The 26,377-nt window shown below is 39.0% G+C and overlaps 3 protein-coding genes, 3 long non-coding RNA genes and 1 pseudogene across 9 annotated transcripts; 5 read left to right on the top strand and 2 right to left on the bottom strand.

Moving 5' to 3' along the window:
* Positions 1-1,263: 1,263 nt before the first annotated feature.
* Positions 1,264-2,636, top strand: LOC141811987 (uncharacterized). The gene is made up of 3 exons (XR_012600213.1): positions 1,264-1,410; positions 2,103-2,237; positions 2,325-2,636. It is a non-coding gene; the product is annotated as an uncharacterized LOC141811987 (long non-coding RNA).
* A 458-nt stretch (positions 2,637-3,094) lies between these two features.
* On the bottom strand, positions 3,095-4,340 carry LOC141844553 (putative B3 domain-containing protein Os04g0347400). Its single transcript, XM_074732628.1, has 4 exons — positions 4,185-4,340; positions 3,688-3,979; positions 3,426-3,604; positions 3,095-3,346 (listed from the first exon to the last, which is right to left on the bottom strand). The coding sequence occupies exons 1-4, from the start codon at positions 4,242-4,244 to the stop codon at positions 3,095-3,097; spliced, it is 783 nt and encodes a 260-aa protein (XP_074588729.1). The 5' UTR covers positions 4,245-4,340.
* Positions 4,341-5,743: 1,403 nt separating this feature from the next.
* LOC141823800 (uncharacterized) lies at positions 5,744-6,789 on the top strand (annotated as a pseudogene).
* Positions 6,790-7,478: 689 nt separating this feature from the next.
* LOC141844305 (uncharacterized) lies at positions 7,479-10,189 on the top strand. 2 transcript variants are annotated; one of them, XR_012603129.1, is made up of 3 exons: positions 7,479-9,022; positions 9,261-9,508; positions 9,958-10,189. It is a non-coding gene; the product is annotated as an uncharacterized LOC141844305 (long non-coding RNA). The 2 variants fall into 2 exon arrangements; XR_012603130.1 differs by having other exon boundaries at positions 9,261-9,496.
* Positions 10,190-10,908: 719 nt separating this feature from the next.
* Positions 10,909-16,548, top strand: LOC141835078 (uncharacterized). Its single transcript, XM_074722506.1, has 2 exons — positions 10,909-11,748; positions 15,802-16,548. The coding sequence occupies exons 1-2, from the start codon at positions 10,909-10,911 to the stop codon at positions 16,546-16,548; spliced, it is 1,587 nt and encodes a 528-aa protein (XP_074578607.1).
* Positions 16,549-17,281: 733 nt separating this feature from the next.
* LOC141835067 (3beta,22alpha-dihydroxysteroid 3-dehydrogenase-like) lies at positions 17,282-20,080 on the bottom strand. Its single transcript, XM_074722496.1, has 7 exons — positions 19,286-20,080; positions 18,928-19,206; positions 18,744-18,839; positions 18,064-18,142; positions 17,876-17,985; positions 17,660-17,790; positions 17,282-17,552 (listed from the first exon to the last, which is right to left on the bottom strand). Exons 1-7 carry the CDS (start codon positions 19,994-19,996, stop codon positions 17,381-17,383), a joined length of 1,578 nt encoding a protein of 525 aa, XP_074578597.1. The 5' UTR covers positions 19,997-20,080; the 3' UTR covers positions 17,282-17,380.
* Positions 20,081-20,267: 187 nt separating this feature from the next.
* LOC141814002 (uncharacterized) lies at positions 20,268-26,083 on the top strand. 3 transcript variants are annotated; one of them, XR_012600426.1, is made up of 4 exons: positions 20,268-20,320; positions 20,465-20,575; positions 25,249-25,676; positions 25,765-26,083. It is a non-coding gene; the product is annotated as an uncharacterized LOC141814002 (long non-coding RNA). The 3 variants fall into 3 exon arrangements; XR_012600425.1 differs by having other exon boundaries at positions 25,249-25,398; positions 25,501-26,083; XR_012600423.1 differs by having other exon boundaries at positions 25,249-26,083.
* The last annotated feature ends 294 nt before the right edge of the window (positions 26,084-26,377 follow it).

Below are 26,377 nucleotides of genomic sequence, written 5' to 3' on the forward strand. Positions count from 1 at the left end.
TGTTTTCTTCCTCCTTTTCCTACACCAGGTTGACTAGTGATTAACCACTCAGCATCATGTCAGACCACATGATACCAATACCATGTCATGAATCATTGAGATTGGTTCAAAAGAAAATTTTAAATGCTGAGAAAGAATCAAATATTCATGGATATGAACTAGATCCTTTTCGAATAATTAATTTGATAATAGTCATATAGATTCTTTTCTTTTCTTTTCATGTATCTACACTATATATTGGTACACTTAGCATTTCCTCCTATTGACTGAGTAATGCTATCTAATATGTAGTAATGTATATTGACTCAATTGCTACCAAGGTTTAAAGGTGCATTGTGTGTCGATTGGCACTTACGAAACATTTCATTCCTCCCACTTACTGACACATAGAACAACCTAGCACTGGAATCTCACTCGTGCTGTGGTGCATTGCAAGTCTTTTCTGTCTCATGGACTTTGTCTCCCAAGCACGTTCTGTCGGCTCCTTGTGTCTTCCGTGAGCAAAAGTGCCGTGACAAATTAAAGTTCTCCTCCTTGCCCCTTCTTTGGTCGCCTCCACTCCTTCCCCTTCTTCCCCCTCCGAGTTTCTATAAACAATGATCAAAATGTGTTTTTTATGATTCCAATGTCATTATTGTCATAAGATATCCAGTCTTTCCTAGGAAGAACTGATAACTAATAAGTGCTCGAAATTTAATTCACAGAAGATTTTTTGTATCATGGTCAGGCCACTACCTGCTCAACAAAACTATTAATATTTGAACAACAATTACCATTGGAATTTGAACATTTATGCATATCCTAGTATATTATGGCCTAGTACTACCTACACTAAAACACCATGCTCTGTTGTGCAATTTTGTAAAGGAAAACTAACAAATAACTTCCTTGGTCATCCCCCCCCCCCCCCCCCCCCCCCCCCCCTCCTGTAGAAATTTTCATATCAAGGAGCCGCTTACGTAGCAACTCTTGGAGCTTATGTATGTGGAGACCATGTCATTTTCATACTGTGGAGACTAATAGAGTACCAAGATACACTTATGTAAAAGAGTTAACAACAATAATGAATGCCTGTTGGCATATCCTTGTATGATGGATTGATTCAGTTTGTGTTTAGAGCCCTGCTTCTAACCATTATAGCCGTTCTTTTGTTTTGTTTTTTTCATTGTCTATTAATGTATCTTGAGATAATCTAAATTATTTTTTCTTACAAGTTATTCTGCATTCTCTTCTTTCTGTAGATTTGAGTTCAAAACAAATCATGAAGCTTGGTTGAATTTAACAAAACCTATATTAGGTCCTGGAATACTCGAACGGGTATCCGAAGCTCTTAATACAACATATGAAGACTTGGAATTATGTTATCTTGTAAGAAGCGAGCTTCAAGTGTCACTGTCGAACCTTTTGCAGGTACCCTGAAAAATATCCAATACTTTTTCCCTTTATTATTGCACATTCTTCAAATGTAATACAATAATAACAATCAAGTCTTATCCCACTAGGTGGGGTCGGCTATATGGATCCTTCTATGCTATTGGACTATATGTATCTCTTCAAATGTGATACAAATGTTAATTATATTGAACGTTTTAAGTTTCTCTACCTTCACTAGTTAAACTGCATCTTTTCTTCTTTGGTTTATTGTGATGTGTAGTCCATGTACTGAAAAGATCAGTTAGATTTATCTGGGCACATGATGCAATTGTGGTATGGTGGCAAAAGGTGATTACACTCACCCTAAGTGGTCCAGTATCGCCGACCCCACTGCTAGATATAGGTAGATAAATCAGGTACCGAACAGGTCCACAGGTGGACGGGTATTTCGCGGTTGCTGCGATTCGATCCTTGCTATATGGTGGCAATTCAACCACTTGCAACCGCTCGGCTACGCCCTAGGGGCATGATGCAATTGTGGTAGAACTATTAAAGGACTGAATAAACTGATGGATGTTTAATTTTTTATATTGTCAATAATTGATCGTGTCTACTAGTGATTAAGAACTAGAGTTGGAAGAGAACTTGAATCTTGAGTTGCTCATTACTATACTTTGGGAATGTGACATTCTTTTTTTTTTTTTTTGCTTCTGCTTTTTTTGTCACAGGACAATGGAGTTCTTGCACTGCCTACGACTCCTGGTGCCCCACCTAAATTAAACATGGAGGTTGATAAGCTGGAGAATTTTCGATCGAAGGCGTTTTCCTTGCTTTCTATTGCCGGAATGTCTGGATTTTGCCAGGTACCCAAGTAAATCTATTCATGGTTTCACTATTTTTCTCTTTATCATACTACCGGATGGCAAGCTTACTGGTATCATGATGCCCAGATTTCTATACCACTTGGGATGCATGATGGCCTTCCTGTGTCCGTTTCCCTTTTAGCGAAGCATAATTCAGATCTTTTTCTACTAAATCTAGCCCAAACACTTTATGATACCCTTAAGGAGCAAGCAAGCATAGCATGGGAAGATGCTAATTAAGTGTAATTGTCAAAAGTCAAGTTGTTTATTTGAGTCTCTTGTACACTATATGATCTCTAGTTTTGTTTGGATTTCCCCCATTTGTTATTCTAAAAAAAACAATGATAATGAATGTACACTTCATCATTAACACTGATGATTTCTTGATGTTGTAACAAAGAGGTTGTCTATCTTGAGTTTATGTAAATGGAGTTATATAACTGAATCCTTTCAGCGAATGTAAGCACACATAAAAAGATTGTAAGCACACATAAAAAGATTAGGATTGTTGAAGTTGGTGAGGGTGAGAAAGGAAGATTGTTTCTTTAATTTTATATAAAGTAAGGATGAAAAATATTTTGATTCTTGTGCAATCAATTCTTTTCTTCTTTCGTCAAGAGTAGGCATTAATGATGCATTGCAAGTATTTAGAATGAACACCTCTACCTGAACTATTCAGTGAAGATGATTAATAATCAATTATTAAATCCTCAAATATTCTGCAATGTAAAAGGATGTATCATGTCATGACAACATATTAAAAGTTTCTAAAGTGTTAATCCAAAAGTAGGTTCTATAGTATAAGCTTGAAAGTTCCCTAAACTCTAACTTTCAGTGTGTTTAGTTGACAAATCTCCTCATCCTAGTAAATATTTCGCACGCTTCACCACCTCTACATCCATCACTCCTTGTGATATAAACTTGAAGATGCATCGATCACCCAATTCTAGATTATTTTCCTCACTGAAAACATCCCATCCACTCCTTAAGAAACCGTCCTTACCATTTAGGTAGTATTTCACTTGCCATGATCTCCCTTTCGTATCTTTGAGTAGGAATGTTTGATCCGTGTTGAATTCCCTACGTGAGGACAAGCCTCTTGGAATACCCTGCATCAGATTTCCTCCTTTACTACTCTTCAACACTAGGAAATTCTTCATCTACGACAGCAAAGTTTAGAGAACTCACCATTATCTTGTACTTCAGATTGTATGGACGTATTCTCTTCTCGAATTGAAGTGGTAATTCTCTCCCACTTGGCAATTGTAGTGGAGAATCTTCCACTATGATGCAATCTTCTTCTTCTTCAACCGAGTTATGATTCTCATCCTCAACCAGATGTTGTTCCTCCTCATCGTCTGATGACACTGCAACAAAGAATTAGCAGCAAGAATCGCGTTCAGATAATCACTAGTGAACAGTTTGACTTGCCCTTTTGGCACGACATTACCTGAACTTATGCTCAAGCATCTGCTGCCAGTGTCATTGTAATCCTTGAGACATCCATTGAAGCCGTAGACCTTAATGGTGAAAACCATATTGCCTTGGTAGCGGAAAACCAAGAAGAATCCAACAGCAAAGTCGTGAGCTTGAGCGAATTCCCTCCAGCCATCGGTGAAAGACAAGGTGCCACCTTCACGCTTGATTCGGACGTGCCAAAACGTCCATAGAGGGCTTAGAATGGTGGCCATTTGGTGACGGTAAGTTTGAGGAATGTTCTCAGCAACTCCACAAGGGATCGACTACAACAAAATAATTCAAACATATATAGACTTCAACAGGCTATTTAAGAAGAGGAGTATGTTTTCGGTACTCTGATCATAACCAGATAAGTGTTCAACTAGAGTTTTTTCTGGGTTAATTTGAATGACTAACATCTACCATGTGTTGCATAGCATGAAAAAGAATAAGAAACGAAAATAAATCAATTGAGAAAGAGAAGAATACCAGTTTCTCCAGGAATCCAGGCACGAGCACCTTAAAGAACTGAGGCCTAGTCGAATCCATTCCTCCTGGATTTAGATCGAGCTTCTCCAGCAAATAGGATGTTGCGGGAAGGAAATGAAGGAAGAAAACCAGACTTTGCCGTGGAGCAAAGAGAAGCAAAAAGGTGGGGGAACAGATGAATTTGCCGTGTTTCTAAAGCATGAAGGTTGGTGAAGTACTGTTTCAGCTTTCTCAGTGGAAGATATCTTTGGCAGAAGGAAGGTTGACCATGCATAAAACCTGATCTGCTGTTTCTTGTCTTCGTCTCGCAGATCTGCTGTTTCTGTTCTTCTACACTTGTATGTAAAATCTGGAAGAAAAAAAGTTCAATCTTTTCATGGATCATTCTTCAAGTATGAAGTTGATGCGTATCTAGATCACTGTACCTTGTTGAACCTAGAGTATATTTAAATTTTATGATAAAAGATTAGATTCTGAATACTAATAGGTAGCATATCCATGCAATAACAAGCATATTCAGATTTTGGCATTTGGTGAAGAACCATTTTCCTTCATGATTTGGTTTTGCCTATGAATAATGCATATATAGGGAGGGCATTACACTGTAATGAAAGCATAAAATAAATGAACTAGAGTAAATTGTATTGAAAGAATGAAGTTTGATCCTTACCAACAGTGTCAAAGATTTGTGCCATTGGAGTTGCACCTATAGTTTTAGCAACAAACTTGTGATTTTTTTTTTTCATGGTCTTGATTGTAAGACTTCAAGGATGAGGGCCTAGTTTGAATGCTTTTGAAGAAAAAAGGTCTTACAGTTCATTTGCTTATAATTACTCGGCCTCGTTAAGTGATCTGTGTAGGTGTTTGCATCCATAAAAGTCAGCATAACAATAAATAATTTATTGGAATAAAAAACGTGAAGAAATTTGGTGCAAAAACCTAGTGAAAAGTCAACTAGGTTTGCAGCAACTGCTACTGCAGATCCACTTGATGATCCGCCAGGGCCTCTATCAGGGGCACATGGATTAGTTGGTGTGCCATAATGATAGTTTTCTCCATTAATGCTGCAGGAGACATCCAATAAAAGGAAAGAAAATCACATTTGTTGCTTTTCCAGTACGCAAAATAATTCTATCAAATTCATGGAAAAATAAGCATTATGCCGCTGTTAACCTGCATGCCAGCTCGTCCATGATAGTTTTACCCACGCACGTCGCACCAGGTTCAAGAACGGCCAGTACAGCGGCAGCAGTGAAGGTCGCCGTCGTAGTCAGTGTTCCCAAACCCGGTAACTCGCCAGAAACAGCAGATCTGCAAGATGAAGACAAGAAATCATTAATTTGAAGCAGCTTTTCTTTTATTTTATTAATTCAGTTTTTTCCATTGTCAACCTTCCGTCTGCCAAAGATACCTTCTTTGGTGACTGAGAAAGCTGAAACAGCATATGACTTCAGAAACACTGCAAAATCATCTGTTCCTCAAGACTGGTTTTCTTCCTCCCTCATTTCCTTCCCGGAGCATTCTATTTACTGGAGAAGCTCGATCTAAATCAAGGAGGAATGGATTCGACTAGGCCTCAGTTCTTCAAGGTTCTTGCCTGAATTCCTGGAGAAATTGGTATTCTTCTTTTTCTCAGCTGATTTATTTTGTTTCTTGTTCTTTTTCAAAAAGAATTATTTGAGCAACACAAAGAAATGCTATTCAACACATGGTAGATTATTAGTCATTCGAATTCACCCAGAAAAACTCTAGTTAAATACTCAAAAGCAATCAATCTTTTGCTTCAAAACATGAGATTTCGAGAACAAGAGCTTTAATGATCAGAGTATCGAAATCATACTCCTCTTCTTAAATGACTTGTTGAAATCAATATACGTTTGAATTATTTTGTTGCAGTCGATCACTTGTGGATTCGCTGAGAACCTTCCTCAAACTTACAGTCCCCAAATGGCTGCCATTCTGAGTCCTCTAAGGAAGTTTTGGCACGCTCGAATCAAACGTGAAGGTTGCAACTTATCTTTCACCGATTGCTGAGAGAATTTGCTCAAGCACGCGACTTTGTTGTTAAATTCTTCTTGGTTTCCCGCTACCAAGACTTGAATGGCACTGGCAGCAGATGCTTGAGCAGAAGTTTAGGTAATCTCGTGCCAAAAGAACAAGTAAAACTGTTTTCTAGTTATTATCTGAACGCGATTCTTGCTACTAATTATTTGTTGCAGTGCGATCAGACGATGAGGAGGAACACCATTTCGTTGAGGATGAAATCACAACTTTATTGAAGAAAAAGATGGCATCGTAGTGGAAGATTCTCCACTACAGTTGGCAAATGGGACAGAACTACCACTTCAATTCGAGAAGAAAATACGTCCATACAATCTGAAGTATAAGATAATGGTGAACTTTGCTGTTGTACCTGAAGAAATTTCTAATGTTGAAGAGTAGTAAAGGAGGAAATTTGATGCAGGGTATTCCAAAAAAATTGTCCTCACGTAGTGAATGCAACACAGATCAAATATTTCTGCTCAAAGATATGAAAGGGAGATCATGGCGAATAAAATACCACCAAAGTCGTGAGCTTGAGCAAATTTCCTCCAGCCATCGGTGAAAGATAAGGTGTAACCTTTGCGCTTGATTCGAACGTGCCAACAACTTCCTTAGAGGACTTAGAATGGTGGCCATTTGGAGATTGTAAGTTTGACTAAGGTTCTCAACAAATCCACAAAGGATCGACTGCAATAAAATAATTCAAACATGTATTGATTTCAACAGGTCATTTAAGAAGAGGGGTTTGTTTTCGGTGCAACTATGATCATTAAAGCTCTTGGTTCTTGAAATTTCTTGTTCTGGGGCAAAAGATTGATTGCTTTTGACTAATTTTCTATTCCAATAACCAGATAAGTTTTTAACTAGAGTTTTTTCCCCATGTTTGATCCAAACTATTAAAAACTAATTTTCTATTCATGTTGCTCAAGTAATTCCTTTTGAAAAAGAAAAACAAAGATAAAGTAATGAACCGGCTCAATCAAATTCAGGCCTACGGTTCAGTTGCAGCGAACCAGGTTCGTTCATTTGAAGCGCTAGGGTTTTCCATATTTGAGGGGGTGGCTGCTTGTGGAGAGGGAGATGACGCCGCCGCCCGCGCCTCCCACTTCCTGATCTTGCGATCTACTCGCGCTACGACGCATCTACTGCTTCTTCTTCCTCCCTCGATGCGAACGTTCTCATCCCTCGACACGAAACCAATGGCGAGTTATCTCCGACTAGTGATTTATGATGCTTCATCATTTCCTCTTTCCTTCTACTTGTCCTGTATTTTGTTGGTGAGAATCTAGATTGGAGGGCAGTGAGAGGGAAGAAGATTAAATCTTCAGATGAATGGAAAAGTACTATAAAGGAATCTTCATTTGCTCCTCAATCTGTGGGATGGAAGGAGAGAACATAAATATGACCATCTACCTTTTCTCTTGCACATATGATGTATCTTCTCGATTTCTCTCTAGTTACCTTCTAGTGGTGAAGGGAGGTGTAACTTGTGTCTCTTGTACACAAATTCAAAGATTTTTCTGCTTGCAGCTCCAGGGGATGAAACCTTGTCCCCATTTGTTATCTCTTTCTCACACAAGATCAATTCAATCTATGCTTGGCCTATTGTATTCTTTTCCTCCAGTATTTTCTCTTTCATTTTTGGTTCTCTTTTCGAGGATAATGTTGATAAATTGATTTCCAATTTGAATATCCAAGTTTTTGGTAAAATAAGTTTGTAAATTTTTTTATTCTACTACAGAATTTTATTTCTTTGGTTTTGTACTTTTATAGCTTGTTCATGTTGGTACCCAAAGATTTTGTTGATTGTGAATGCAATGATGATAGCTTGTAACAATAGCCCTAATAGCATCTGCGCATCAGGTTCAGTGTGGCCTGAGCTATTGGTGGCAAGGATTAATGTGTCAAAATGCTAATCTGAGCTTTCATTTGCATCCCAAATTTTTATTTTATTTGATTAAGGAAAATTGTGTTCGTACTATTGTCTTCTTTTTTCAATGCCTTCACTTTTGCAATTTTATTTATTTGGTTTTTTGTAATTTTAGGACTCATTCAAAATATTGCACAAATATTGTGTAAAGAGTCCTCTGTATTGTTTTTATCACTTTAACATGGATTGCTATGTCTTTGATTTTATCTTTTTACAGCCCGTTTATGTTGATGCTTAATTATTTTTAATATCTCAATGATGATAAGTTGTGGCATGAGCCCCATTGGCATATGCGTACCGGGTGCAATGTGACCTGGGCTATTGGTGGTGAGGATTAATGTGCCAAAATGCTAATCTGAGATCATATTGCATCCAAAAATTTTATCCTCAGTTGTATTTTTTTTAAAAAAAAAATCTTTTCCAAACAAATCATTCTGTTCAAGTACAATGGAATATTTCTATTCTGTCAATCTCCATATACCTCCCTCCCAATCTTGCATTGTAGATTACGGTAAGTGTTATCAAACAATTTTACTGTTCATTATTTGTATAACTTTATTGAAATCTATCATTTTCAGGTTTGGCTTGACCAATCCCTGCCTGATCTGTCTGATACATGGACAGTTTGAGGGACCACACTTGCATGACTTTTGTGATGATATTTTAGTAATCTCACTTGGTGGTAAAACCACTTTGATGGTTGAAATAGTGTTCACAGTTGGCCAACCATGCAGCTGGATCATCAGTTCCATTTGAATGATGGAAATCCAACCTTTTAAAAATGGAGTTTCCCTATGATTCGGAGGGTACGACCTTGCCTCCCTCAGATTGGGTGAAAGAGGCAGTGGGTAGCTTCATCCTAATGGTGAGGGTGGATCTGTGATGTTACCCATTCTTTGGAAAGCCGCTCTTTTGGTTTGATCTCTCATAGTAGCTAATATCATATTTCTAATTAGTCCTATAAACCTTGATATTTATAATTAAATATTCTTAATCTTAATCCTAATCAAAATTGTAATTATTCTATAATTTTAGCAAGCCTAGAGTCTATTTTACACAACCCCATTTGAACACAATTCTAACTCAATCGCTCTCATTTGCAGAATCAATAGTCAGATTGGCAGAGCATTTTACATTTTTTGGCAGATCAAGTGAAGTCCGGGTCAGCAGATTGATTTGCAGGGTCAACATGAATGTTAAGACTTCAAGTTTGGTTTAAATAGTGATGAAATTGGCGCTCTTTCACTGCACTCGGGTTGATATTTACGTGATGACAGGTTCTTTCTAGACAAAGGATGTACCATAAAGCTGGGCATGGGAAGAAGATAACGGATGTCAGGTGTTGACAGTGGTACTTTGGAACTCCTTTGTCACAATGAATTTATTGTTTCCTTTCGGAAATTTCCAGTTAAGATTGTGATGGATCGTTTTGTGTGCATGATTTGTGTTTTAAGAAAGTTTAAACAAGCACATAGGTGAATTCTAGCTTCTCGATTAGGGAGGTATCCAAACTCTCATCTCCATGATTATTTCTTCGATTGTTTCTACGATCTTTAACTGCTGCTTCCTTTACCTTATTGACATTCTCTGCACCACATCTAATAAAGCATGCTTGTTCTGCTGAGGATTTTTCAACTTAAATCAGATGCACTGGCATATCGTTTTGCACCTGAAATTTTCTTTGCTTAGATCGAGACAATTCATATTACAATTTTATTACCATTTATGGAGGTTCTTTATTCAGTTCAGAATGTGCAATGTTTGGTTTAACTATTATTCTCTTTGATAATTGTCCTCCAGAATGTCTAATCATGACGCATTGTTCTCTCACCAAGTGGAGTCTGGTGGTTGCTTAAAGCCAACAGAAACAGCAGTCCGAAGGACAATAGAAGATAATAGTCACAAATCCATGACGATGCCTTTACCTTTAATATCGTTGCTAGCGTCCTGCATTTTGTTTTTCTTACCAGAATACAGTGGATGACCTTTTTCTTACTCTTTAAATCAGATTATCTCTTTTATCAGGTGTAGTATCTGCTCAAATGGTAGAGATTCTTTTCTACATAAATGATAAATGCTTATGTTCAGGAAGGAAACAAAATCTCCTGGTTGCTATCTGTACAGATCTGCCTATTAAATCGGAATGCAATTCTGAAATATGATTTGATTTAATCTAAAATATAATTAATGGAAATAAAATAGATTTGAATATGTAAATGGGTTATATCCCGTAAGCAATTTGTAAACATAATTTATTTAAAAAGCATTAACTAATTTATAAAAAATTGTTTTAAATTTCTCTAATAGTTTTTTATTCCTTTCAGATGAGCATCTATTTATAACATCACTTACTGCATGATATAAATTACCACTTTTAAAAATAAAAAAGCTACTTGTCACAATAGAATTTCCGTCACAAATGTTGTGACGGGAATCTGCACCGTTGGATTTTAAAATTAAGATTAAATCATGATCGTAGATTGAATGGATGATTGTGATTGAATGAGTGATTATGATTGAACGGTCCAGATTTCCATCACAAATTTGTGACGGGAATATATTGTGACAAGTAGCATCACTCTTTTAAAAATTGTACCAAAACGATTAAAGTTGCTGATACTATAAATAGATCTAATTGGGTCGTAAAAGCCCAAACGGCCCATGAATTTCGAAATACTGAATGTTCTTTTCCCTCTATCGTCTCCCCTCTCTTCCTCGAGTCACATAATCATTTGCTCCAAAAAAAACAAGATGGCCAAGAGAGTTCCGACCACCGGGCCTCGTGAAACCGGCCGGCGACTCAGGTATCACCAAATCCCCAGCAGATCTCCTCGATTCCAGACATTAAAGAGTATCGAGACGACCGGACGACCGACTCCCAGTCGTTCAAACGGCAACAAGAAAACGAAGAAACCTAGCAATGCAACGCCGTCTTCTGAGGATAAACTAACTTCGCCTCCCGTCCCAGCACCCCGCTTCCTTCGAAGGTCTCCTAGATTGGCTTCAGGAGAGGCGAAGGAGAGCGAGAGTGATCCCGGCTCAAGTGGAGGATTCATGAAAGAAGTTGCTCCTGATTGGAGGAAGATTAGGGGTTCTAGGTCGGTCGAGGCGCCTCAGAATCTGAGGAGGTCCTCACGGTTGGCATCCATTGCCGTCAGGCGCGTGAGCGCGGGCGGAGTTCTTGGTTTGGTAGAGACGCCTCAGAAGGTGAGGAGGTCATTGAGGTTGCAATCCATTGCGATTAGGCATGTGAACGCGAACGGAGTTCTTGGTTCGCTAGAGACGCCTCAGAAGCTGAGGAGGTCCTCGAGGTTGGCATCCAGTGCGGTTACGCATGTGCACACGGACGGAGTTCTTGGTTTGGTGGGTGGAGGGAAGGTGGAGGATGTTGCGGAGAGCAAAGGCAAGCGGGACAAGAGCAGGAAAGTTGAAATCTTGGTCGAGGAGAGGAAAGAGGCTGCAGGAGGAGATGGCCAAGTCCATCATGATTGTACTTCGGAGGATTGGACGGAAGAGCAAGAGGGAGCACTGCAGAGGGCTTACTTGTTGGCGAGGCCTTCACCGCATTTCTGGAAGAAGGTCTCCAAGATGGTATTTTTCCCTGGATTGTTCTTCTCTACTGTTCAGTTCTCCTGTTTGTGCTCAAGTTGCTTGAGTTTTTCAATGCCTACCTATGTCTTGGTCAGCCTTGCTGCTAGTTCCTTTGCCACTAATATGATAGATCTACTAATTTTATCTTGTGATCCCTTTTTCCTTTCCCTGGTGAAACTTCATGTATTAGCATTAGATAATTGTTATATGACTATCAAAGTACTTCAATAGACAATAAGACCAATGGAGTCTTAGTGTGGTCTTAAACAAATAGAAAACAGAGAGCAAGTTGTCTTCTTTGAAGTTAAAATTCTGGATTGTCTTCTAGGTTGTCAAGTGTACTTCCATCTCCCACTCCGACTCTAAAACTGAACCTTTTGAGTATACACGTATGTAAGAGTTTCATGTGAAAAGATATGACACTAGATTTTCAGGAAGGATGAGTTAAATCTTTGGTCCACGGATCAACTATTAGGTCTTAGTATATTTAAGCATTGGTATCGAAAGGAAGAAATAGTGTCATTTAACATTTCATACTAGGCTTCATGCATAAATTTGCCTTGGCATGTAGCTTTCTGGTCTCTATTAAATATTCACTTTATGATTTGATTGTGTTCTATGACAAACTAATAATGGAATTTTATATGTATTTGGGGAACTATAGCTATTCCTTCATTTCATTTTATTGCTGAAGTCCATGTTGTGAAAAACAGAGTTCAGGACTTCAAAGACTCTTGCAGAGTTTTTTTTTTTTATATGTCCATCTTGTGGAAACAACATTTCATGTATAGACTCCCATCAATTAGCAGAATATGCTCGATAGAAAATTCATATATATACATACTTCTTTTCTCTGCATTTATCCATACCAGCTTGATAAATAATATTGACAATTGATCTTCTGGGCGCAGAGCCTATGATTTTTAGTACATTGTTTCATATTTGCTTCTTTTAAGCATACTTCCCAAAGTTGTCCTATGACTCTGCTAAGTAGAAAAAAGTATATCAGTTTTATTCTTATAAATTGGTACCAAAAACATTTATCTATTCCCAAATATATTCATAATTATACTTTTTTTTCTTTAAACATCAACAGTTATATAATTAAGCAGAAATTTGTGTGATTTCCTGTGGTCCACAATGGAGTATATGATGAAGATGATGCTGGAGCCTATTGCTGATTCATAGCACTTTGTCAATGACAGATCTTATTTTTATGATTTCTTTCTTAAGGCCATTCTACCTTTACGAAAAATTCAAACTATGCCTGGTATAACTGAAGGGAAGTACAAGTAATAATGGAGGTCTGAGCTAGAGGTACACGTTAACAAAACCATGAGATGTTAAAGAAATCTTAATTACATGCACGGGAAGCAGCTATATATGGTTTGATGTATTAGAGCTAATTTCCTAAAATAGCTTCAATTGTAGCTTGGTTTACCGTCATCTTGGCTCCATCAACTTATTATCATTGTCCATGTAATTACCTATCTACAAAACATTAACTAAGATTTATTCATGTAAAATCAGATTGTCAACTTAATGACTGCTTTAAACCAGTGGTTGAATGAAAAATTGCTTTGATTGTGGCCCACCTTGCTACATCTTGAAAACAAGATAACAATAGAAATTGAGGTATGGTATGTGGTTTTTAGGTAACTTACCCCTTTTTATTGAAATACATGTATAAGCATATTGATAATTCATGTTTAAACAAGCGAATCACCATGGGGTTCAGTTGTACTTTACAAAACAGAATGATGAGACCCATTTTTCCAAGCATTAGTCTATCTAGGAACAGGTTGTGATTTTGTAAGGAACCACATGTCTAGCATAGTAACAGAATCTCATAGGCCCTTTTGTCATCTCATATCTTGATTAAATTGCTGTTAAGGTGTTTGTTCCTTTACATTTTATTATTAGCTCAAACAAAAATATTTGGCTGATTCATCTATATGGACTTATGTTCAAGTAAATGGAATTACTGAGATATTTACTTTACTATTTATACAATATTCTAATGTGCTCACTTGGTCAGTTTTCAGCATTTAGCTGCATGAACTTTATTTTTAACTCTTCATGAGAATCTTCATTTATGAGCTACTAAATTGTGTGGATGATTGTGACTGCACAACACTAAATCAGGGTAAATAGTTTTGTTTTAGCGGTAAGTGATAAAACCTAAAAACTAAGCTAGTCGTCACCTTCAAGTTAGGATGAGCAATGAAAATATCCTTTACTGTCTTATTTCCCTTTATATTTATGTTACTTTATGCCTTTTTCTTTACCATTTAGCATTTTCTAGAAAAAAAATCTATTAAAAATCATTTGAATCTAGTAAATTGTTGTCTAAATATGTAGGGATTACTTAAGTGACTAAACAATTGTGTCTATGTAATTCAGCACTAAAAGAAGTCTGTTTTAACTCGGTAAGGGACTTGGAAGTTGGTGCCAAGGTCTTGGTTGGAGCCTCCATCAAATGGTGGCTTGAGAGATTCCACGTATGTCAATCCAGAAGAAAAAAATTGAGTGTTGTTGAAATTTGTTTTGGTAGTTGACAGTTTTTCTACCATACTTGCTGGATTTATTTGCCATTTTGTTGACAAACTAGTATATGTTTCATTTCTTGTTACATCCCTTCAGTTGTGTTGAGAGCTACTAGAGTTTACTTTTTTTAAGTGGTCAGTTTGCAAATTTATCAAATTTACTTTTTCATTCTATTTATCACGATTCACAACATCAAAACTTTGAGTCATACATCTTGCATCCTAAACTAATTTTATAATAAGGTTTGGTGAACTAGCAAATCTGTTTGAAATTCCTTTGCAAATCTTACTTGAATGATATTCTTTCCTGTATTTCAAACCACCCTTTGCACACTGCTCAATAAATTATTAAGTGTTCTTTCATTGGTTTCAGTACAATGGGAATTTTGACAATTTTCTTGGAGGATGTTAATAAATTCCAAAAATTCATTTCACTGTCTAATAGATACAACAGTCTGTCCGATAGAATCTAGGAGTAAATCTAAGCTCCTATCTTTCAAATTATTAATAAATGAACTTATTATCATATTTAATATATGCATGTTATTTGTTGATGACATTGTGCTAATTGATGAGTGTGGACCAATAAAATTGAAGTTTGGAGTGTGGAGTAAATTATACAAACTAATAAGTTATGCAGGATTAAAACTCAGAATATGTCAACTACATAAAGGGAATTAAGGATATAGTTAAGATTTTTTTAAAAAAATCTGTATAGGTAGATTTTCTAAATATCTTGATATACTAATCAACAAGGTGAGGTGGACGAAGATATCATTAATAAGTAAAGAATGGGCAATTTAAATGAAAAGAGTTTCTGGAGTCGTGTTTGTGGCATGTCCTTCTTAGGTTTGATGAGAATTCTATGATTGTGGTGCTGTTGTGCACTATTTATTGTCAGGACGTCTGCCATGATATAAACAACATCTAACTGGTGTGCAATCACCTTTCATATTTCACCATAGGAAAGTGAAACCAAGGAAAGAATACATTTGTAAATTCTAGCATTGTCTTATACATTTTTGGTGATACCAAGAGACATGTCAAAGAGTTTTAACATTCAGCAATGTTTACATTCAGTACCACTAAAGAGTAGCTTAAGGTCCTGCTTGATTGAGTAGCAAAAACATTTTCAACTAGTAGTTGTTCCTTGTGATTCCTATATTCAGCAGATAACCTAGCCGATTTGTTTTCAGTTTAGCTCAGTTGATTTATTGTCAACTGTTATTTTGTTCCTGATGAATTCCTTATGAAAGGTGTTTTACTCAGAGCTTGTATTCCCTTTTCCCAATATGGTGGATGTACAGGATCACCAGAGTAAATAGCAAAAAAACTCTCTGTTTATGACATAAACATGTGAAACCCACTGGAGGATAGAATGTGGCATATTATGGTGATGATTCATGGTCTATATTGCTCACCGACTAGCATTATATTGATAGTGATTCCCTTGCTAGAATGAATTGTAGTGCTCCATATACAATGCCATAATTTCATGCATCCACAGGTACCAGCAAAGTCTGCACAAGAATGCTTTGACAGAATCCATGCTAATCTTGCAACTCCGCCTCAACACCAGCCTCGTTCAAGAGCCAAGAAAGCTGATTTATCTCCAATAGTCCATTTTGCATTCGGAGGCAAACCTCCAGATGACACAAAGTTGAAAATCAACAAGGCAAGGGGAAGTAAACGCAGGACTCTTGCCGCCCAAAAGACAGTCAGGCATTTGCTGAGAAAGCATCAATTGGCAGATCAAACCACAGGTGTAGACTATTTCTCGCATCTTGAAAACTCTCCAAATGCATCTGCCATTATAATGCCTGGAAGTGGAGATCCTGGAACTCCAGATTCTTTGTTTACTACAGGTTTTATTATGAAGTGCAGTGAGACGTCTTCCTCAGCTCATAAGAGGCCTTTGTCCAGGTTCAAAACAAATGATGTAGATCCAAGCCCAGAGGTTCTGAAGCGGATTAAGAATGTTGCTTTGCATGAGAAATATATTGACCATCTACATTGTGTAGAAGCAAGAAGAAGGAGAACGTGCCACGGTAAAGAAAATCATGCTGTTAGTTGCAATAATATGAATGATAACAGGCCACAATCTGGAGTTATAAAAGCTGCTATGGCTGCTTTAACGACTGAAGCACAAGCGGTTATCGGCCATTTTCAGGACAGGCAGTTGAATGCATTGGATTATGATGATGATAGTACTTCTGCAGAGAAGTGTAGTTTTGATGTGGATGAGGACGCATGAGCAAATCTTCTTTCACTTTACAAGTTCGGCTTTAAAGATAAATTCAACAATATTCAACGCTCAACATCTGGTTGATGTATAAATCCTTGGGAAAAAAAAAACAAAAAAGCTTCTGGTTTTCAGTTCCTATAGCTTGAAAATGTATTTTGTTTTTGCTGGTAGAAGACTAATGAATTTGGATCACCTCTTTTGTCTTTTAGAAATGGATTAGAAGGATTTAGACTTTGAAGTGAAATATAGGCGTTCTTTATTGCTGCTAACTGACATCCCAACCCAGGAATGTTCTAGCTATGATAAGAATTGCAATCCACTATTTTGCCTACCTCTTCTTCTGAACGAACACGCATGCAGTCCAAATTAGAGGTTTTCTATTTGGCTCAACACACTTGTTATGTTTCTTAAAATGTTTCTTTTTATAGCTAAAGATGAATGTATTATTAACAACATTGTTCATTTTTTTTTCAAATAAAAACTACCTTAAATCATGCCCACATAAGATGGAAAGTATAACCGGTGAAATCGTAGATGCCAATCAAACTAAACACCAATTGGAAGTAAATGAAAGTTTCGGATAACTTCTTTATCATTCTTGGCATAATCATTCATATACTTTGTTGATGTAATTAATTATATTTGCAATTTAGTCACATTTTTCAAACTAATTGATTATAATATAGATTGATTAACTTATACATTTTAATTAGTTGTTTTATATATGATGAACAAGCTTCATATCAATTACATACATATATAGTTCACTAACTAACTAAATAGGATGAATACATGGATTTATTTATCCTATACATACATAATCCTCTTATTTATCCCTTTTTCAAGGTGTACCGATATTGGATGAGGAAGAAGACGGTGCAGACTGATCAGTGACTGGCTCGCCATTGTTATTATCATTGCTAATGTTACGATATCGCACATTGATGGGGTAGCCCTTGAGAGTCCTCGTGGTGGGGAAGAACACCAACCTATCTTTCTCAGCTTCCTCCCAACTGCATTAATTATATATATAGTAATTCCCAATATATATCTGAGATCCTAAACTATGAAAAATCAATTACATTATCAATTGGTAACTAAAATTTAACTAGGCTGGCACCTGAAGCGAGTGACGAGGTAATGGAGGAAGACGGAGATGACGACGCGGGCGAGTTCGTAGCCAGGGCAGAGCCGAGATCCTCCGCCGAAGGGCGCGTAGTGCGGCTGCGTCGTCGCTGCTGACTCCTTATTCTGCATCCACAGCTAGCGCGCAGTTAGTTAGTTAATTAATTAACCAATTCAATCGATGATTAACCAACTAATTGATATTAATGACCTGCTGCCATCTCCAAGGATTGAAGGTCCGAGCATCCTCGAAGTACAAAGGATCAAGGTGCACGGCTCGGAACGAGATGAAAACTTTGCACCCCTTCGGGATCGTATATCCTACAAGTAATTAATTAATTCAACCAACATGCTATAATACAATCCTTCTCCATCAGACTATTATATATATAGATATACCTTTGAAATGGATGTCCGTCATGGCGCGTCTGAAGACTCCGCTTATGATGTTGGCCACTCGAAGCGTCTCGTTGATCACCTGACGATGATGCGCATGCGTTCGTCAGAGAGAAAGAGAGAGCATTCATTTCAGCCGAGCCGGCTCAGAGAGAACAGATGAAGACAAAAACCAGAAATTAATTTTCATTAATGCTGTTCACATCTCCAGAACTGCGTACGATGCGACGTTGACGGATCAGTCAGCTGAACCGACGGGATTCGACGCTGGATTTCTATCAGAATCTACGCAGATTGACACGGGATCTTTATGGACTTGGACCCCACTCACACAACACTCTGTTCCTTCCTAATCCTAAGCTTGACCATCCCAACCCACCCTCTCTTTATTATGGATAACAGCTTTCACGTTTTCTTAAAAGGAATAGTAAATGCCTTCATAATTGAGTGGTATGATCATGGAAGGTTGCAGCTCGATCACAATCTCCACCCACGGCGAGAATTTGGGTGTTATGTCGCCAGTAATCTATATTGTTTTATTGCATAATTGTAGCTAAATTTATACTCAAAGCGAAAAATTCTGATCAAAGACTCCTCGATTGAAACTGAGAGATTGAAATCAGACTAAAATAACAGATAAAAAAGCAGGAAGCTGAGGAAAGAGGAGGGGGTGGGCGGCTTACGCATTGTGTGAAGGGCATTGACTTGTAATGGGTCCAGGTCAAAGGCTCCCCTTCCTTGAGCGCTCCCTCCTTCGCTCTGATCTCGTCCTGCTCCGCCTGCGCCATGAAATGCCGACAGTGAGCATTGGTGTTAGAGGTTACAGGTCTGTATGCGAGGGGAGAAGCGGCCGGCGGCCATACGCACCCGGAGGAGAGCGAGGGCGTCGGGGTGGTCGGTGAGGAACTTCACGGCCAAGGTCATGATGGTGGGCGTGGTCTCGTATCCCGCCACCAGCAGCGACAGCAGGAAGTCCACTATCTCCTCCTCCGTCATCGCCTCTTCTTCCTCCACCGCGCCGTCCATAAGCTCCTCCAGCATGTCCGCCTTCCTCTTCGCGATGTCGCTTCCTCTGCTTGCCGCTTCTCTCTCCCGTTTCCTGTTCCTTATGACATCTTTAAGCGCTGCTTCCACCTTCTTCCGCGCCTGCGTCAATTGAATCCGGGTGAGAGAGAGAGAGAGAGAGAGAGAGAGAGAGAGGGAAGATTTGGGGTTGGGCTAGAACCTTGAGGGCGCGGCCGTAGGTGGTGAAGGAGAGGAAAGAAGGGAAGGGAATGGAGAAGAAGCCCTCGATGAGGAGGAGGTACTCGCGGCGGAGCGACTCGGTCCACTCGCCCGGGTCGACGCTCACCAGCTGTTTAACGGTAAGCTCGAAAGTGATCTTTTTGGCCTGATCGAGAAGGAGGACGCGGACGGGGTCCGGCGACTGGCACCAGGCGTCGAGGGTGCGGCGGACGAGGCGGTCGATGTGGGGCAGGAGGGCGGCGTCGCGGATGGCGGCAGGCGAGGCGAGGCGGGTCAGGGTGAGGGAGTGCATCCGCTTGTGGCGGACGCCGCGCATCAGCAGGAGCGAGTGGGCGCCCAGCAAGGTGGAGATCGACGACGGGTAGCTGCACTCCACGGTCCGGCCCTCGGCCGCGAGCACCATCCGGTTGAACTCCGGGTCCGCCGAGAACACGGTGCGCTCCCCGAAGACGTGCGTCGTGAACAGCCGGCCGTGGCGCCGCACCCGCTCGTCGATGAACGGCTCAGGGTCCTCCGTCTTGTACGCCGCGATCAAGCGCAGCGTCTCTCCCACCACCGGCAGTCCGACGCTGCCCGGCGGCAGCCCGCCCCTCGTCTTCCTCCTCCTCCACCTCCCCAATTCCCAAAACACCACGCTCGCTATCACAATGAGGAGCACATCAAGCAGCTGGAGAGACCATGAATCCATCATTCACCAGATCGCGAAGCAAGTTCCGGAATCAAAAGGCTGGCTTTCCGATTGAGAGACTGGAAGACGGATGGGAGGCAACGAAGAGTAACTCGTCGAGTATAAATTGGCATTGACAGAGAGGTACTGACTAAGTATAGTGAGAGAGATGGGATCCGTTTCGCTGTAGTAAAGGGATCGCACGGGCGGACGAGCGTGGCCGACCTTGTTGCGCGGGCCCCATTGTCGATTTTCTAACCCACCATAGACAATTTTGTACCATGCAGACCTTCCTGCTAGGGTTTTGCACAGGGGAGAGAAACTACCATCCCAATTCCTAAACTCGAGGTAAACCTCTCAGCCATTTCCTTCTCTTCAACATCTTCTTGCTGATCTGGTTGGTCAATTTTAGCAGAAAGTAATGTTGAAAGCAGTAGTTATTTTTTGCTTTGCTGTTCTCGTCCACTTACCTCTGTCGTTGTGTTAGATCAGCAAACGGTCCTGCTTTCATGGTAGAGAGAACAGAGCTGCTGGATCTTGGAGTTGACCAGAGGTGTAATGTTCCAACGATTTCATCTGGTTGGCTAACTGGTTCTTGTTGGGGTAACATCTAACAAGTGCTGTTCTCTTCATTGCCTTTCATTTGATTTTTCCATTGTTAGAATTAACAACAAAAGAGCTTCATTTCTTTCTTTTTTGGCCAATGAAATTTTATCTTCTTGTTAAGATCTTATCAATTTAGTTTGCAGATTACTATTTTACACAATTTTCTACATTGGTAAATATAATGCTTTAGTGTATAATTACAGATAGGTTTAACCAATCTGAGCTTTCGGATTTAATTAGACATCCAAAATTATGCCCTGCTTAACAATGGTCTGTTTTCCAGTATAATCTTGTGATTTCCTGTGCGCAGTTTGAACCTAACTTACGATGATATTTAATGCTTCATATATACCTTTATTTTTGGTTGGTACTATGAATTTTACTATTCAATTTTACATTTTGTTACTCTTTTAAGCAACAAAATTTACTCTTATAGAAATAGATTACTTTTAGCTAGTCGCACAAACATTTAAAGCATGCACATGCTCAATAAGCATCAATCTAACCACATAACCTGTCATCCTGCACATCTATCCTTTCTCTATATTGTAATATTCCTCATTCAGGGTGAGGGGCATAGGTATGCTCATTAATCAAGCTTGGTTAATATGCTTGCTTCTAACATGATAAAATAAGGATCTAATTTAAACCAGAGTGTCGATCCCCTTAGCTAATTCGTAGTTCCTTCTTTCCTCTTGTTTGGATGGCAACTCAAGGGTAGGGAAACAAAAAGATCGACGATTACTAAAAGACTGATTTGATTCAGATTGGAGCTCCTCCACGTGGTCAAATGTTGACCCTTTGAAACTCATTCAGTGTTAAAGAAGGGTTTCTTTGAGATAGAGAAATGAATCAAGAGAAGTAAACTCCTGAGAATTAGTTAGAGGTTCTACAGTCCTTACTAACTTTTAGGTTTTGAGACATTATTGATTGTATGGATGCAATGTCAATTATTCCAGCTAGGTTCAGAAATTTTGTCATTGGCTTTGTCTAGCACTCATCACTATAGATGTGTTCTCAGACTTTACAAGCAAGTTCAGGTCCAAGCAAGAGATGCAATTTAGATGTCCACTCCAACTGTCATGATCCCCTAATTCAACCTAATCAAGGCACGATGACACTTGAGCCCTCGTGATTACCACCCCACATCTGGTGGTTTGTCCTACTCCTTGCTTTGAGGCACATGCTGAAGGACATCATGGAAAGATCCTAATGGCTGTAAGAGGGAGGGAAATGGGAAGGTGAAGCGAACATAGCAAAAGAGAAAGTTCTTTAGGTTTCTCTAGTCACTTTAGGTGCGCTATGCCATAAGTTGATTCTGTAGTAAGGCTCAGAATAGAAGATTCAAGTACAACAATGACTTCGACTTTTATGAAGATTATTATGATTGAGAAAGGAGAAGGCAAAGAAAGGAGTTCATGACTAAGCACTCTCCTTTTGTTGAGGAGGTAGGGGCCAAAGAGGTGGCTTCTTATTTTTGATTGCCAAACTAACTCAAATGTGGTCCTCCAAAATGGTCCATAGAGTTGCAAAGACACTCCATTGGCCATTGCTAAAGAAGCAAGGGTTCTCTTTGATTAAAAAAAACAAGGTGTCTCCTAATGAATTGTATGGAACTACTTGGTTCATTTGATAAAACTTACATGATGCCCAACATTGAACTTGGTGTCCTCTTTGCTGCTACACTGGAAGGTATTCCAGACCAAACAACCTAACACATAATCATAGAATAGATAGGAGGAGGTGGAGGAGGAGGAGAAGGAAGTGATATCCAGTTTACCCCCTAAATATCTTTACTTTCAGACTCTTAGCTAGGCAAGGAGTCTACTACAAAAGGCAAGGGAAATTGGGACACCTAGCTCCTGCCTTGACTCAAAGAAGTACTAGAATGGTGAATAAGTTGTTCAAGCTACTAATCAGAAAGGAAATGGAGATTTACAATAACATCATTGTTACTGAAAGCAAGGCCATCCGACTATGTCATATGCCTCCAGTCACCTTCCAGATCATGAGGCATAACAACCTATGCCTCAATCTAGAGAAGTGTATGTTCAATGTCAGATTAGGAAGCCTATCAGTTTCATGATCAACCACAAGGTAATGGAGGATAACCACAAAATATTGTAATCTTCCTTGACATGACAACCCTAATCGCCATATATGAGGATTCTAGAAGTTGACAGGGCATATAGGAACCATAATTCCTTGTCCAATCAATCAATTGTAGCATGTAGACAATGGTGGGAACAGAAGTGTGACAAAGCTTTTCAAGAGTTCAATGATTATCTCAGCATATCACCACTCTTAAGGCACCTAGAAGAAAGAGATGAAGGGCAAACCCTGTAACTCTTTGTGAGATGTTGCAACATCTACCATTTAAGATTTTGCATCTGTATAAGGATTGGGCTTTGATAGGCACCCTCTTCATGATGAGATTGATGGTTGTGTAGATCTAAACCCTCTCAATGTATCTGTATAAGGATTGCTCAACGTGTGCCAACCCAAAGAAGATCATTTAAGAGGAGAGGAGGAAGACTAAGCCATAGAGAAGAAAGGTACGCTTTTAGTTTTCATAAATTAATTAATTTGTTCTATAGGTTACATGGTTATCTTGGGAAGAGAACTTTGTATCTATATATGACATTTGAGGCACTATGCAATAATCCAACGGATCAACATGGGATCATCTGGGGATAGGACCAAAATTTGTTCCACACTGGGACTTTAAACCTTGCTATTTGTCAAATATGTATTATATTTCTATTCCCAATCAACATGGAAAATTCAAAAATTGTCCTTACATAAAATGATAGGGGATGGAAATTCAGGGTAGTTTTCAAGAGAGGGCAATGGTCGAGAGATCTTCGCTCCTATCCCTTTGCATCCAAAAAACTAGGATCAACTGTAAGTTATCGACATCAAGACCTCTCTACCCACTGCTTAAGTAACTCCCTCAATTCTTGAAGGTGGCATTGTCACAACAGTGGAGCATTCCCTAAAGAAAGTATGACAATGTGAGCTCGATAACTTTGTTGTAGAGAAGTTGCTATACTTCTATTAGAATTTAGACTCACAATGTTGATTGTGGATACCTAAACATATTGAGTTTTTCAATTTATAAGGAGATGAAGATCTTTCGATATATGAAACAATTGTACCCTCGACCTAATGTGAATCAAGCAGCTCTACTGAAAGCATTAATCATCCTGTAACAAGGTAGATGCTTTAATTGTGGCATTCTGATTGTATGATGAGTTAGGCGCTTTGCTTGAGGCATTGCTTGTCATGGACCCTTCCCAAGGCACCACTCAAATGAATGGAAAAGAGCCCTTCACGAGGCATCATTCAACCAAACGATGCAAGTGGTGACATGGTTAACTTGCAAGAGAAACAAACCTCGATGTGCCATCTTTTGCTATTTTACTCTTCATCTACTCCCTCCATACCTATGTCGGGTACTGAAAATATTTAGACACCAACACTTTGAGTGCACACTCAATATTTCTCTTGATCCGCAGCCATGTATAGATATTTGTACCCATCCGAGTAACATAGATGCCACTTAGCCTATTGATGTTGGGAAGGAACAACTGCCTAAATGAGTAACTTCGACACTGCCTATCTGAAAACGTGAGGAATTCTTCTTTTTTCCACTAGTTGAGGCATAATTCTCCACCTTTCAGGAGTTGATCTCGAAGGTGAATACCTAGTGGACTAGGGAGGAGATAGCTGTCAGGCGAATCAGGTAAGTGTGAACCAGATAGAAGGATTGACTCAAAAATCCAAAATAAGAATCTTGGTTCTCACAGTGTTTAGGTGAAAAGGGTTGTTAACCATGTAGTCAACAAAATGAACCCAACAATAAGATTTGTTAACTGATTTTTTTTTCACATTCAAAGCAAGTGCCTCTTCAACCGCTTTCTTGACCACCTAGAACATCTTCAATCTCGCAGCTTGCCTCCTTACCATCTGAGCCTCCTTAACAGCCTCCATGCTTTCAGCCAAACATTGTTCTTCTCAACATCTGCATCTTTAAACTCTCAAAGCTCATTCCGAGCTGCGAGCAATCTGGCATCCCAAGCCGATTGACCAAGCCATCGACAAAGGTTTGATATTTTTCATGGTCTTCAATAGAGTATGAACTTGATCTTGGTAATTTGTTCAAACTGGTGCAACTGCTACAACCATGTTACCTTTTACATCCTTTAGTTTATATATTTTAATGTTTTATTATGATTTTTTAGTGGTATCAACTGTGCTATGGCTGCACCAAGTCTAAGTTTCCCACTTGAGTCAGCATATTATTTAGTGTCCTTGTGGATGTGAATTACAGCAAAGATCTCTATCTTTCCTTTTTTCTTTCATAATTTTTCATTGTCCTACTTTGGTGATTATTTGATTTATGAACTTTTTACTCAATAATAGCTATGTTGACTCATGGATTTTTCCACTTCACCTTATTGGTAGCTTTTCTTCCATAATGCTGTGGGTTCTTTCTGATGGACAAACGATGTCGATACCTGTTTTTTCCTTATCTCTTTGCCTCCTTGTGTTCTGCCCCATCTTGTATCTTTAATCTATGCATATTATCTACTATGCCACATGAAATTGTTCTATAATGTGCTTGCTGACTAGAGTCTAAATGTAACTCATCACTCCTTGGTTTTCAGTTATTTTAAACTAAAGACTCCTGGTGTGCCTCATGGTTTCTGACATAGTGTCAAGCTACTTGTGCCGACATCAATCAAATCTTGTTCAAAGTTCAAGCTCTTTCGAATTGTCAACGTCGATATGCCAAAGCGTGTATATGTTCTGTGCTGGTAAAGTCTCCTGCTGCCCCATGTTACTCTTCTGGTAGGATGTCTTGTTGGCTCCTTTATGGGTGCTGGAACTCATTTTGAGTGAACAATTCAACTAAACAGACCCATGAAGAATGATGTTGCTCTGAACACAAGGAACCTCCCTTGATGATGATCTGCATGCAGTACTGAAAATGGTACCAATAAAGTATGCTGTGTAGGACCTTTGAATCTCTGAAACAGACTACAAAGAAAAAGATCTTTTACAGGCAAGTAGCATAAAGATGGCACAGACAATGGTGATGCTTCTCATCAAGAGAGGAAAAGGTGTGTGCAATAACTTGCATTAGTTTGAATGCTTCCAGCTGAGGTATACTTTCTTTGTAGGGGCTACACAATTATGAGTAACATCAGGATGGCAAAGTGAAGGGAGCAGCTGTCGGAGCTTTGAACAAAGTTTACTCTGGAACATGAAACTGCTATGATGGTATGGTAGCCTTCCCTGTCGGCGTGGGCTCTACCAAGTTTCATGCTCAAAGCACTTTTCATTAATTGTCCTTTTTTTTTTTTGCCTTTTTCTCCTGTGGCTGATCCTGAATCATGTTTAATTTCAAATGTCTGGTCACGTTTCTGAGCCCATGGATCCACTGAGCTAAGGCCATGGGCTCGGCTCAGTAGACTCGTCCCTCGTTGGCAAACATCAAGAAAGTAGTGAATCTGTATTGCTGTTTGATAAAGCCATGCTGTGCTTTCTTTAACTCTCTTTTTTCTAGGAAGATTACAAAAAGCACTATTGTTTTCTTGATGTTTTTAGCTTATAACTTGTTTGCAATATCAGGTAGGAAATAAAAACTCGACAATATGGGAATCGTTTTTAGAAGTTTTTAATGTATAAAAATTGTTCTCATTTAATCAAAATCATTTTAATTAATATTGTTGTAGCAAGTTTGGTCATGACTACTATACCGTGGAGGAATTTGATTTAAAGTTTATATAGCAA

This window comes from Curcuma longa, chromosome 1 (genome assembly GCF_044706935.1).
Source record: "Curcuma longa cultivar G26 ecotype Majalengka, Jawa Barat chromosome 1, ITB_CL_G26_1.1, whole genome shotgun sequence".
Classification (NCBI taxonomy): Eukaryota; Viridiplantae; Streptophyta; class Magnoliopsida; order Zingiberales; family Zingiberaceae; genus Curcuma; species Curcuma longa.